Source organism: Streptopelia decaocto (assembly GCF_964273445.1).
Source record: "Streptopelia decaocto genome assembly, chromosome: 7".
Taxonomy (NCBI): domain Eukaryota; kingdom Metazoa; phylum Chordata; class Aves; order Columbiformes; family Columbidae; genus Streptopelia; species Streptopelia decaocto.
The window spans coordinates 66,436,730-66,449,140 of record NC_138661.1 but is presented as its reverse complement, the minus strand read 5'-3'; the positions used below and the strand labels follow the sequence as shown (position 1 = coordinate 66,449,140).

At 37.5% G+C, this 12,411-nt stretch overlaps 1 protein-coding gene across 8 annotated transcripts in view; it reads left to right on the top strand.

Moving 5' to 3' along the window:
• LOC309442622 (uncharacterized protein) overlaps nt 1-12,411 on the top strand; it is a 41,297-nt gene that overhangs the window by 8,909 nt on the left and 19,977 nt on the right. For 2 of the 8 annotated variants that reach the window (XM_082058650.1, XM_082058645.1), the window contains exons 9-21: nt 121-234; nt 1,879-2,200; nt 2,552-2,661; nt 3,047-3,164; nt 3,416-3,507; nt 4,812-4,962; nt 7,863-7,972; nt 8,654-8,777; nt 9,596-9,726; nt 10,545-10,592; nt 11,233-11,342; nt 11,616-11,784; nt 12,147-12,251. In XM_082058650.1, the coding sequence (XP_081914776.1) occupies nt 121-234; nt 1,879-2,200; nt 2,552-2,661; nt 3,047-3,164; nt 3,416-3,507; nt 4,812-4,962; nt 7,863-7,972; nt 8,654-8,777; nt 9,596-9,726; nt 10,545-10,592; nt 11,233-11,342; nt 11,616-11,784; nt 12,147-12,251 (1,704 nt within the window). Of the gene's footprint in view, nt 1-120; nt 235-1,878; nt 2,201-2,551; nt 2,662-3,046; nt 3,165-3,415; nt 3,508-4,811; nt 4,963-7,862; nt 7,973-8,653; nt 8,778-9,592; nt 9,727-10,544; nt 10,593-11,232; nt 11,343-11,615; nt 11,785-12,146; nt 12,252-12,411 lie in introns of all 8 variants that reach the window. The other 6 variants (XM_082058652.1, XM_082058649.1, XM_082058651.1 and 3 more) reach the window with 4 other exon arrangements.

Below are 12,411 nucleotides of genomic sequence, written 5' to 3'. Positions count from 1 at the left end.
GTAGTTACAAACCTCTGTGGCACAGTTCGGATGTCAGTTGGGAAAATAAAGATAAGTCTTTGTCATCTGAAAGTTTCAACTCCTTTATTGATTACTTGATTTTTGGTTTTGTTTTGTTAGCTACTAAAGGCCTTGAAACAGAAGCTCCATGAAAAAGAAGAGGTCATGCTGGGAAGGACACAGGTGATAGATGTCTTGCAAAAAGAACTGGATGCCAAGGACCAGGAATTGAAAGTAAGAAACAGCAGACTCACACATCTGAACTCATCAGGTCAAATGCAAATTGAAAAAGCTGTTTGGTTGTGCGCAAAAGATAATTTTGCATAACATATTTAGGCAGTTCTCTGGGAGGCTTTGATGCGCTAATAATGCAACCATAGTTGTGCAAACAAATATTCATTTCAGTTAGGAAATTAACTTAAAGGAGAGGTAGAGTCCATAAAATATAAACCTGTCAACTCTCACCTGTAGTTTGTCTTGATTCATTTTGGGAATTTGCCAAAGGGACTTAGGGAAGACTTTTTGCTGTGAAAAAATTTTGGGATCTCTAGGTAGAGTCTGGAGTGAGCCCCAAACCAGGCTTTTTTCTCCCCAAAAAGCGAGTGTTTTGCTACTAGCATGCCTTTCCTTTTGCTGGATTTCTATTGAATGCAAAAGCAATACCTGATCAAGATTCTTTGTGTTTAAGCACCTCGCATGAACTCTGATTACAGCCTTTGAGTGTTGCAGCTTCAGTTCAGCGGCATGGAAAAAGGACATTGCAATCTCTCCAGAAAGCTTTTGGGACTCTTTGCTGGCGCAGATGCATTGTAGCCTGTCTGGGATGTGCCCAATCCAGCACGTTAGCTATGGTATTCCCAAAAGACTTTCCACTTGCCAAGAGGGCTGCCAGAATCAGAATCTGAATAGAAATGTTTTTAGCTATATACCCAGGTAGATGTCTTGCTCAGGTAGTTAAGATCCGTGGTCATTTAAGCCTGTTTAATTAGTCCTTCGCACTTGTTATGTCTCCTGCCATATGCAGGTTTTTTTATGTGCTTTTTTAAAAAAGAAGTGGGTTAGATGCATCTTCCTACAGTGATGCTCTGCAGGAACCAATGGTACCTTGTGCTGGTGTGTGCAGCACAAGAAATGGGGGAAGGTTTGACTATGGCAACATGAGCTTAAGCCACTTTAAACTGTAATGGAATCTCATCTTTAGTATGAAAAAAGCAGGAAACTTTGCTTTATTTACATAAGCAGTTTTAACCATAGTTTGGAAATGTTCCCTCTGCTGATCTGCAGCGCTTCTTTACCTGGATGTTTTATCTTCCTAGGTTTACGTATCATGAAAGTAGTTTTTTGAGCAGCAGGTCTAATGCGAGTGGACTGCTCTGTTACAGTGATCTGTAATATTTTCTACCTTTTTATGCGTTAAAATAACTAGTTAAGGCACTAAAAGCACTAATGGGGAGCTAGTCAGCTTGCTAAGAACTAGATCAGTTTAACAACTGTAATTTTAATTTCTGTAGGTGACATCACCTGGGTGGCATTGTAGCGAGCACTCTGAAACTTTGGGATCAGTGTTGAAGAGATCTGTTTGCTTCATTTTTCTTTATATTCTGTAGAACCAAACATTCTTCTTCATTCGATTTTCACCTGTGGGAGTGGTTGGATGTAGTTGGCGCTCAAATAGTGATGCCATTTTGCTCAAGTCTCCACTTCTATCTTGGAAAGTCAGAGCTGAGTAGTTCTTGCAGTACAGCCAAGTTACCAACAGTAGCCCTGATTTCCCATTATAATATGTGTAGGAATATAGATATAATATTTAAGAGTGGTACTAAAAATATTTTGCATTAAAATATAAAGGTTTTTTTTTATTTTTTTTTTTTTTTACAGGAGATTAATGAAAACCTGAAATGTCTTGTGTCTGAAAAAGAAAACCTCCAGTCTAAACTGGATGCTGAGAAACATGTCATGAGAGCCCAGTTAAGAGACATGATGGAGAAACATGAGCTTGAAATGACAAAAGTTAAGGAGAAATATGATGCTGAGCTGCATGAAATTCAGGAGAAACATGAAACTGAGCTGCAAGAGAAGGATCAGGCCCTGCTTCAACTCAAGAAACAAGTGGCAGAATTAAGCAGTAGTGGACAGACGGACTCAAAAGGAGTTAAAGAGCTGGAGTCTATAACCAAAGAGAGGATGGAAGATTTAGAAGGTAGCCTATTGAACCACTTGGTAGATATGAAAGTTTATTTTGCCACATCCTATTACATATTCTATGCTCGTTTCCTACCTGTTGCAAGTAGAACGACATTACCTTTGGTGGAAAAGTTATTGCCACTCGAATTAAAAAGTGCCTGTGATGAAAAACTGTAATAATGAAGGATAGAAATACCAAGATAATAGCACAAACTGTAAATTTGTCACTACATTTCTTAGTGTTGTATTTTTCTTTAGATGTATTGTGTGAGTGTATAACTTCCAATTGCTAAAGGAATTAAACATAAATCTTGTATTAATAATCTTTCTGGAGTTTTGAATAATTTTTTGTGTCTTGGTTTCATAGTGCAAGTGAAACTGAAAACAGAAGAGGCCAGTAAATCGGAAGCCAAGTTTCTGAAAATGAAGGCTTGGTCCAAAGCGAGGATCAAACAACTGGAGGATGAATTAAAAACTGTATGTGTAACATTTCGTTTAATCTCGCATACCTGTTTTTAAAGCTACTGCGCTTGGGAGATTTGGTTGAAAAAAGTAAAATGTGGGTAAATAGAATATTAAAACAACTTCTTCAAAGTATCTTTATATATGAATAAATGTCTAAAATGGAATGGGCATGAAATGTTGATATGAGTTTTAACAAAAACCAGTACGAACTGGTGTTACCAGCTTTCAGGAGTCAATTTATTAGGGATTAGCTTGTTTGTCGAGCTTTCAAATATTAGAAAAACAGGCATTCTAAATCTTACTAGAAGTTCAGGGAAAAAAAAGGTTGCACTGGTTTTGCTGTGTTTCTGGTGTTTTGGTGCATTTGAAAAACTCTTTTAACTATTTTTCCTTCTAGTTTTCGTCAAAGAATAACGATGCATCTGCCTTGAACAATCGTGTCTCAGAATTAGAAATTGAAAACGAAGAATTACGGTCAAAACTGCAATCGTTATGTGAAATCAGAACGCAAAATGGTAGGAAACAATATCTATGGTAGGATTTTCAGTTCATCAGTCTGAGTTGTTAGCAGGTTAGATTTAAAGCACTCATCACTAATGGTCAAGAAGTGAATTTTAGGGGTAGATGGACAGCACAGCCCAACAGAGGCCTTCTCACTGAAATGAATTATTACACAAGTTTTCATTTAGAATATTTATTATAAATTTTTATTGATCTTGCAATTCATTTTGTGTCCTAACGAGCCCAATTTATTATGTTTTTACAGAAGAATTGCTGGCGAAGCTGGAAGTCTATGAAGAGCAGCAAAGGAAGTTGCAGGCTGACCTGGACCAAGTGACCAAGAGAGCAGCTTCACAGGTTTACTTGAAAATTCATTTGTATCAGTCACTGATTAACTCCAGCGGTGCTAATTACACTTTGAAAAGTGTATCAGCTGGATTTTGGTGCTGTAAATTAATTGGGTGATATATGGAGTTGTTAGCGGCTGTTCAGTAGGACAACAAGCTGACAAGTTTTGAGTTATTTAAAAAGATTGATATCTACTTACTTTTTCCACGTACCTTAAAATATATTTTTCCAAGCAGTTTACTGTTTATTTAGTTACGTTTAATATGAGTCTTCAAAGTGTGGCTGTTGTTTTGTCAAGTTTTCAGAAGGAAATAAAAGCTGTAAGCTTGACAAATATATAGGTCTGGATAACAAAGTGAGAAGACTCTAAAGATGGATTAAGAATAGACATTAATCATGATAACTTTGTACAGCTCCAGTGGCAGAGCCAGTTTGAAACAGTTCATTCTGTTTCTCTACAAAAGAACTTTTTTCTCCAGATTTTGTGGAGACATTTTATTTGGTTTTGTTCTTGGACAGAAGGACAGAGAGAAGAGAGTTGGAAAAATTAACAATGTTGTACTAATGCTACTAATAAGAATAGAAAAATAATACAAAATATAAAAAAACAATCTTGAAAGTCTCAGCAACTGCAGAGCCGGCAACCGAAGTCCTGGACTGGACTCTGCAGCCAACCGGAGCCGGATTCAGTCTGTCACTAGGTCTCAGTTCACAGGGACGACTAGCAAGGTCCTCTCCTAATGTCGGCCATAAGCAGAAGGGAAAAGGAAAAAGGGACAAGATCCTCGTGATCTCCCACTTTTATATGAAATATTCATGTGAATGGAATGTTATACACAGTTGGTCAGTTTCCTGGTCACTTGTTTCTCGTTGCCCCTCCCGCGAGATGTCCGTCCATGCTTATCAATAAGTTTGCATTCCATTGCTAGGTTTACCAAAACATGTGTCTGGTTCTCCAGGAAAATGCAGTTAATATGAAGCTTTAGCTGACAGGCAAATTCACTAAAAGAGAAACTTGTTTTTAAGAAAACCAGGACAATGTGCAACAAAAATATTTTGCTTAAAACAGCCAATTTTAGTTTAAAAATAGATTAAAAGTGTAATTGGCAGTAGCGGTTTTGATACTTTACAAAGTGGTGATGCTTTTTACATAACCTCCAACAGCAGTTATTGCTTTCCTAGATCTACATTTGTGCAAAGTGGTAAATTATAATGAATTGTTTTCTCTGTGAATGGTTTGCCAGCTGACAATGTTACTTCCATTTGCGGTGGGATTTGGTAAATATGCTTTCACGTGCAATTTCTGTTGTTAGGCCAGTGAATCGGGCAGCGTGGACGAGCTGCAGAGTCACCTCCTGGAGTGGCAAGAAAGCGTCGCAGAGTCCGAGGAGTCTCGCGAGCACGTCAGAGAAGAGAAATCTGCCATGGCCTTGAGAATGGCTCAGATTGAGGAGGAGAGAGAAGGTGAATTGTTTTATTTACGATAAAATAGTCATATTTTTATATATATATACGTGCGGGTCTGCTGTACTTCAGACCGAATTGGCAGCACACCACTGTGGCTGATTTCTGTAGTTAGTGAAATTGCTTAAGTTTGCAATTTCTCCTGTTTCCTTAAACCTGTTTTTCGTGGGCTCAGCTATTTTTTTTGCATCATTTTTATGAGCAGATGTGCTTGTTCTGTTTGCTGCTCTGTGAGGCTGCTTGAACTTCAAAAGCTTCTTGTCTCTACATGAATGACCAAGGTTAAAAGTTCCAAAATATTGAATTATTATTAAAGCTGCCTGCCCAGAATAAGCGATCAAGGTGTGGGCAGCTATAGAGGTGGTTAGAATTTGATGAATAAAGGTGATGCTTTAGTAAATTGTACCTGAGACAGAGTTTCTCTTTGAATAGAATTAATTAGAAACCTTTCTTAGAATATTTAGTAATGTGTTAGCAAGCGTCACTTGATAGGTCAGCTGAATAACATTAACTGGCAATGGTTTGGAGCTAGATAAAGGTATTCAATTACTTACAGAAAAAGATATTCCAAGTTATCTCAGGTTTTATAATTTTCTAGATTATTAACAAAGCAGAGGATGAGAAAGTGAAGCAGCAAAGTCTGGTTAAATTTCAGATAGTTTTACTGTTTTTTTTTCCCATGCCATCTGGTACTATATTCTAATTTTTGTCCTGGTAGTTAACTTTGGGGGATTAATAGCAAATTTTAATGTGCGCAACTTATTGTAATTAACCCAGTTAGTTAATTCGAGCCTAATGTTTTTAACCTGCGATTGAGTTATTTTTTCATTTACATGATCAATTTGAAAGTCCCGTATGTAAGCACAGAAGCGTTTTAAGGGTCACATCTCTTCTTTTTGAGCAATTTATACCTCTAATCCTTTGGAATTGAAAGAGAATAGTATTCCCTTCATTAAAACAACCTGTTATCTGTGATAACGACAGATCCCCGTGCAATATTAATGACAGTTGGAAGATTTCATCTGCGCCAGCCTGTGTTTAATTTTGCTTTTATTTTGCCCTTGGGACAAGCATGACCTTTCTGTTTCTTTTTTGTTCTTCCCGCCGTTGCACCTGCCGAGCCCTCAGCGTCCCTTCCCCTCCGCTCCCGCCTCCGCTGCGGTCTGGGCAGCCAGGGAGAGCAGTTTCCCATCAGTTTTGTGCATGCAGGTTCCTGCAGCGATGGCAACTTGTCAGGTACCGCTGCCCTTTCCTTCCCTCGTTGCTTCTTTGGAGGAAATGGCCAGCGGTACCTTATGAGGTTTGCCATTGATGGTATGTGGGGTTTAGCAATACGTGTAACAAGTGCTGGTTTTAACTTGCCTTTTGTTTCTGCCTTGCGATACCTGTTTCTTCTTTTATATTAACCAAATCATCTTTCTACGTTTTTCTCTGCACTAAGAGCTGACTCCATATTTATGGTGTAACCTTCTCTAGAGCAAAAAATCTTGGCTTGCGTGGTTGTGATTAAATGAGAATCGAGTTTGTCTGAATATTTTTAATAGTGCTTGAATTCAGTTGTATTTAAAAAGCCCCGATTATATTCCATCTCATAAATTGCAGAAAATAGTAAAAACTTTACTTGAAAATAAACAAGTGTGTGTATAATGATCAAGTGACAGTGCCAGAAGCCAAAGTGTAATTAAAACCAGAAGTAAAATCCTATTTAGAAGTTCTACTTTAAAAGGGTCCTTAATTTTGTTTTCTTTACTATTTTTCCTCTAATCTTTGCTGACAACCTGTTAAGTATGTAACGTTGAAATATTACAGGAAGAATTTACATCTAGCAGGTGTTAGAGAACGGTGCATTAATGACATTTGTGGTATAAATCCTCCTTGGGCAGCTCAGATGGGAGTTGAGTGTTCCCAGCAGGGCTGCATCTCTTAATAATTTCTGTATTTACCTCACAGATGCATCGACATAAGTTGTCTGAGTTTTGCACGCTGTGAGGACAACTGTGGAGTAATGTGGTTAAATCGCAAGCTAAATTTGCCATTATTAATTAATCTAATCTTCAGTTAAAGTATGGAGCCACCTTTACTTTCTTTTCTCTGGCTGCTCTGTTTTGTCTGCTTTGCATGAAACATCTTATTTCCAAGTCTGTTACCCCAAACATGTTTTGTCGTATCACAAAACAGATGGGAATGTACTTTAAATGCACAATAATTTCTAACGATGAACAGGATGCATACCTAAGCTTTCATACTCTGAGTTTATCCAGTGTGTTTATTTACAAGTGAATCTGCATTTGTCTTAAAAAGAATGATGTTATTAATGTATTATGAGGTGGTTTGATGGCAGTTTGCAGTGTAACACGTGCTTGTGACTTGCTCAGATTATTTGGCTTTGTAGCTCATACTAAAATTGAAGTCGAAAGGGACACATGTCATTTCCATAAAAATTAATGTGATTGTCCAGATTATAAAAACTACAGCTGTCTCAGCTGATGCATTTGTCATACAAATTAAGTATGTTTTAACCTGGTAAATTGGAATGAGAGATAATTTGGCCTTTTAATTGGTTGGCATTGTATTTTTTTAGTATCAGCATAACCTCACCCTTTCCAGTCTCCTGTATAAAGTCTTCACTTAGAGCTGGTGAAGAATTAAAGTCAGACTTCAGTTTGCTGCTTCTTAGTGAGATTTGCAGACTTTATTCTTATGTCCTTATGTTGGAGGGAAATGACAAGGTGAACGCAATGAGTTGCTTCTTTAATCTTGTTCCTGTCAGTCGTTCGTAGGGACCTCAGCCTGTCCCTGGTCTCTTCTTACGTAGTAGCGTCTGATATAAATGTCACTGCTTTCCTGTGGCACAAAACTGATTGAGGATGACTGGTTCTTTCCTGGCTGCTCTGATCCAGCCATGGTCTCAGGGCAACAGGAGCTGGAGGAGGAACTGGGCGCAGCTCCGGGGATGGGCCGGCTGCAGCGGGACAGGAGGAAAGGCAACCAGCCCAGCAGGAAGCTTCAGGTGGGTTCAAACCTATGACGCCTTAGCCTCACTTGTATGTTAATAAAACTGCTATTCATGTGCTGCTTTACGGTTAAGGGCTTAAGAACTTAGATTAGTTACGTAATAGAACACTTTGGAGAAGTTCATGATTGCCCATGTAGCTACAAGATGAGAAATTCCAATGACATCACACCTCTTTATGCCTTGAGTAATGAGTCTGCTTAATTTTACATTGAAAAATCGTGAGTTTCCCTCTGGAGTAATTCACATGCTTGAAGCTTAATATGCGTGCTTAATACGTTAAGGCCATTTTTGGTTTAGATATGATCTTTGCAAGTCTCTTTGGCAGAGCTTTAATGAATAATTAGTAAGTGGTGTCAGTTCGTTCAGGTGTGTTTCTAGGTTGTTGGGGCTGTAACTTGAAGGAATAAGTGATAATCTTTTGTAAGCAGAAATAGGGTGTCATTGTCACATTAAAATACCATTGAAAGAATGATTTTATGTTAACTATGATACTGTACCTTGAGATTCAGAGGACTCTACTAAGTATAGAAATCAGGGGACCGATCAAGGTATCCAAACAGTTGCTGAGTTTAGGACTTCTAATTGAAACTATGCTTGTAAAAACAGAATATGTATTTTTACCTTTGCTTCCTTTCTTCTTTTAATGAAACTTCGGTTCTCATGTTTTGATTGTAGGAAGAATACAGCTTTGACAGAAAAGAAAGCTTCCAAGAATTGAACGTCACCTTGGATAACACTGATCCCGCTGAGGGAGAAAACATGGGAGGTTGGTGGCCAGAGTACACTTCACCTAACGCAGGTGTGATAGCGACTAGACAGTTTATTAAAGCATGCACAGCATCTGTATTTTGTGTCTATTTTTGTTTTCAAATTCAACTAACAGCCCATTTGTGGTGTATCCTAATCTTTGTTGGATTTTTTTTGGCTTGCGTTTTCCTCCTTTTCATTTTAAAGCATGTGCGTGCTGGATGAACTGCCTAGTTTTGGTTCAGAAGTAGAATATAAATATGGCTAAACAATGGAATTGTTTGAGCCTTGCTGCCCATGAAACATCCTATGTGGCAAGATCATGTGTTTTTTTAAGTTATAAGTCTCGTTCCTGTGAATGTGTTTTCGATCTATATAATTGTTACGTTGCAAATGAGAATTGCATTCCATCACTGTATATTTTTAATTTTAAAACCATTTTTTTTTTCCATACAAGTGTTTTATATTTGTGGTGAAGACTGCAAATATATCTTATTGTTCAAATGCAACGAACTCACTTGCAAATTTTGGTATAGACTAGTTTACTTGGTTTATTAATTAGTGCTTAAGATCCTGCAAGTCCACAATTAACTTGTGATTAAAGTAGCATGAGCCACAATATTGTTGAGAATATTTCTGCCAGATTCTCTGAGTTCTTGAGCCCTTTATTTTGTTTTTTTAGCATTAAGGGTACTTTTGGTGTCTGATTTTTGGAAATGCAGGGCTTCACGCATTTCCACTGGAAGTGGTCAAGATCTGATTGTGCCCAGCACTGCTGGGAATCATGAATAAAAAGCTGAAACCATTTCTAAACCTCGGGAATTTTAGTACGCCTTTCTTGAGATCATTCTTCTTCTTTGACCTAAGTAGGGTTGCGGAGTGTGGTTGAAGAGTTGGAATTGGAAAGAAATCAGCTGCAGGAGCAAATCCTTTTTCTAGAAGAGCGTTGCCAGGATTTGGAAGATCGATTGCAGCTGCAAGGTAGAATGGAAGCTCTGCAGGTGAGCGTTGGGAGTTGTGTGGACAATCATTGCATTCTCTCTTTATCTTCTTATGATCATAGCCTACAATAAGACAAAACGGTCAATTTGCAGCTAGCAGAAATGTCTAAAGCCTAGTTTATACCTCATAATTATGTTGGCACAGAGTGTATATGTACTATGTTATGATCTGAAGTCGAAACAAAAGTCATCACACAGGGAAACTTGTTTGGAAGTAAGTTTTGTTATTTGTTTTAGAAACATGGTAAACAGTAAAAGACAACATGATTTTCATTGTTCTTTCTTAGGGGACTTTGTTAGAAGGTCCAGAGTTAGATTTTTTTAATACTGGCATAAGTCTCACTGTTTTTACATCCCTCAGATTTCTTTTGTATAAATGTGTGTGTCTGAGCTTTTTTAATATATATGTAGACACATTTATAGAAAAGAAACTGTGTAAATATATATATAAATAATATTTTTTATTATATATGTATACACACACAATCTAACCCACATGTATTAATTTGATATATATTTATATTGTGAAATTATTCCATGAAGGTACCAAAAGGAACAATAAAGTAAATATTCATCAGGAAAGTTATTTCTAATATTGTCTGACTGACAAGTTACTATGGTTGATAATTTGTAAACCTTCTTTTCACTAAATGATGTGATTGATCTCTTAGTCAAACTCCTTTGGGCTTGGTGCATTACTGATAGTTGTTCTTCTGTTCAGTTGCACATATGTAAAAAAGAATTAATGATTTTAAGATGAAAGCCTACCTTATATTAATCATTGCTTTAGAATCCTATAACCAAGCCTTTCAATGCAGGTAACGTTTGGTGTAGATGAAGAAGGGCAGCTATTGAGGGCGGTGCAGGTGTGTTCTGCCTCCTCCAAAACACTAGCGTATTGTCATTAGAGGTGACAAGTTTGTCCTGTTTGCTCTTGCTTCTGGATTTGTGTTCTGCTTTTGGTTGCCGCTTTCAGGTTTTTTTGGTGGTTTTCTTTTCGAGTTGGTGCAGTGGATCTGGCTAGAGTAGGTTTGTACTGTGTTAACCAAACAAAAGCTGTGTGAATGAAGCTTGCTTCCCTTCTCTTTTCTCCACAATCCCCCATATGCAGGTGTTTGCATTCCCTCAACCTGAAAAAATAAGAAAAAAACAAAAAAGCGAGTTTGGTCCTGTCTTCCAAGCAATGAGGAAAGTATTTTTGCAAAGCATTAGATCCCCATTTAAAACAAGTAAGCTGCCTTAACACAGTGCGTGTGTGCGGTGTTTTGGGTGTGCAGGAGTTGCTTCTGAAAGGTGGGTTGTGTCTGTTTGAACTAATATCACGTCTGCCCTTGTGATATCAGTGTTCTATTTTGCACTGGTATCGGCTGAAGTGCTGGAATCATTGTCTTTATTAGAGCGCAGGATGTGAATCTCCCGAAGGGTCAGGTTTTCGTGACTCCAGTTGTCTTGCGTTATTCTGGTTGTTCGCATGTTATAATCCGCTTCGTTATTATTTTGTTGTAGAGTGAGAATGAACGTTTGCAAACTCAGCTCACCCAGTTACGCAGCCAACAAATGCGAGATGCAGAAAAGCATCAAATTCTGATCTCCAGCTTGAATGAGCAGCTTAAAGGGTAAAATCCATGTTCTTTACAGCTCCATACAGGATTAGCTTTTTTTGCTTTAAGCTTAAACTTCTAATGAGAAGTATAATATCTTAAAACACTTGAAAAAGAGTTATAGATTCCTGCTTCTGTTTGCAGTAATTTTATTTTTGTACTTGCAAGTTTAAATGGCAAGTGCAAACATAATCGTTCTTTTAGGACCATAGTTTGGGGCTAATAAGTCTATGAAACCTGAAGCAAGCTTTTTTTCCCAAAATATCTAAATACGTATTTTCTTCTTAGATTAAGTGACAGAAATAGTTTCCTTGAAACATCACTTGGAGAAAAAGAGCAAAAGCTGTTGAGCGTGACCAAAAAACTAGAACAAATTGAAACTTTGAGGAAACAGCTTAAAGAAAAGGATCTTCTGAACAAAGAGCTTGGTGAAAAGTTTGTGCATACGGAGCAAAAAGTGAGTTACAGTTACTGTTCAATAGTATTTAATTTATTAGAACTGATGACCATTAGCCGTAACTTTGTGTATCAGCAGCAATATTGCTGGTTTTCCCTATCTGAAGATTTTTTGCTCTGTTTCTTTACTGTTTTCTTCACTTCATGTAATTGCTTTAAGTTGGGTGTAAGGATTTCTTAGACCCAACACAGAGCTTTGCATGAATGTGTTTATGTTTTATTGGGGTGATAAATTATTCTCACTTATTAATTTCAAAGTATAAATTCCGCTGTTATATAAATTTGATCTTGTAACTCTAACGTCGCGATTTTAATGTAATCCTATATATTTCTATCGCGTTGACTTTTATTTTTAATGCTAAGCTGAACGAAGCCTTAAAGAAATGCAGCGTCTATGAAGTGGAGAACACTGAGCAGAAAACCATCATCAACGATCTGACGGAAAAAGTCGCTGCACTGAAGGAAAAGGTAACTCATTCAAATAAAGTGAGAGAAGAAATTTGATGTTCTTTGACGTGGCCCTTTTAAACTTTAGCAAAATATCAGCATTAGCTGCTAAAAACTTCATACACTAAACTGTCAGTATACTAAAACAATCTGAAGAATAACGTGGCTATCGTGTGACTAT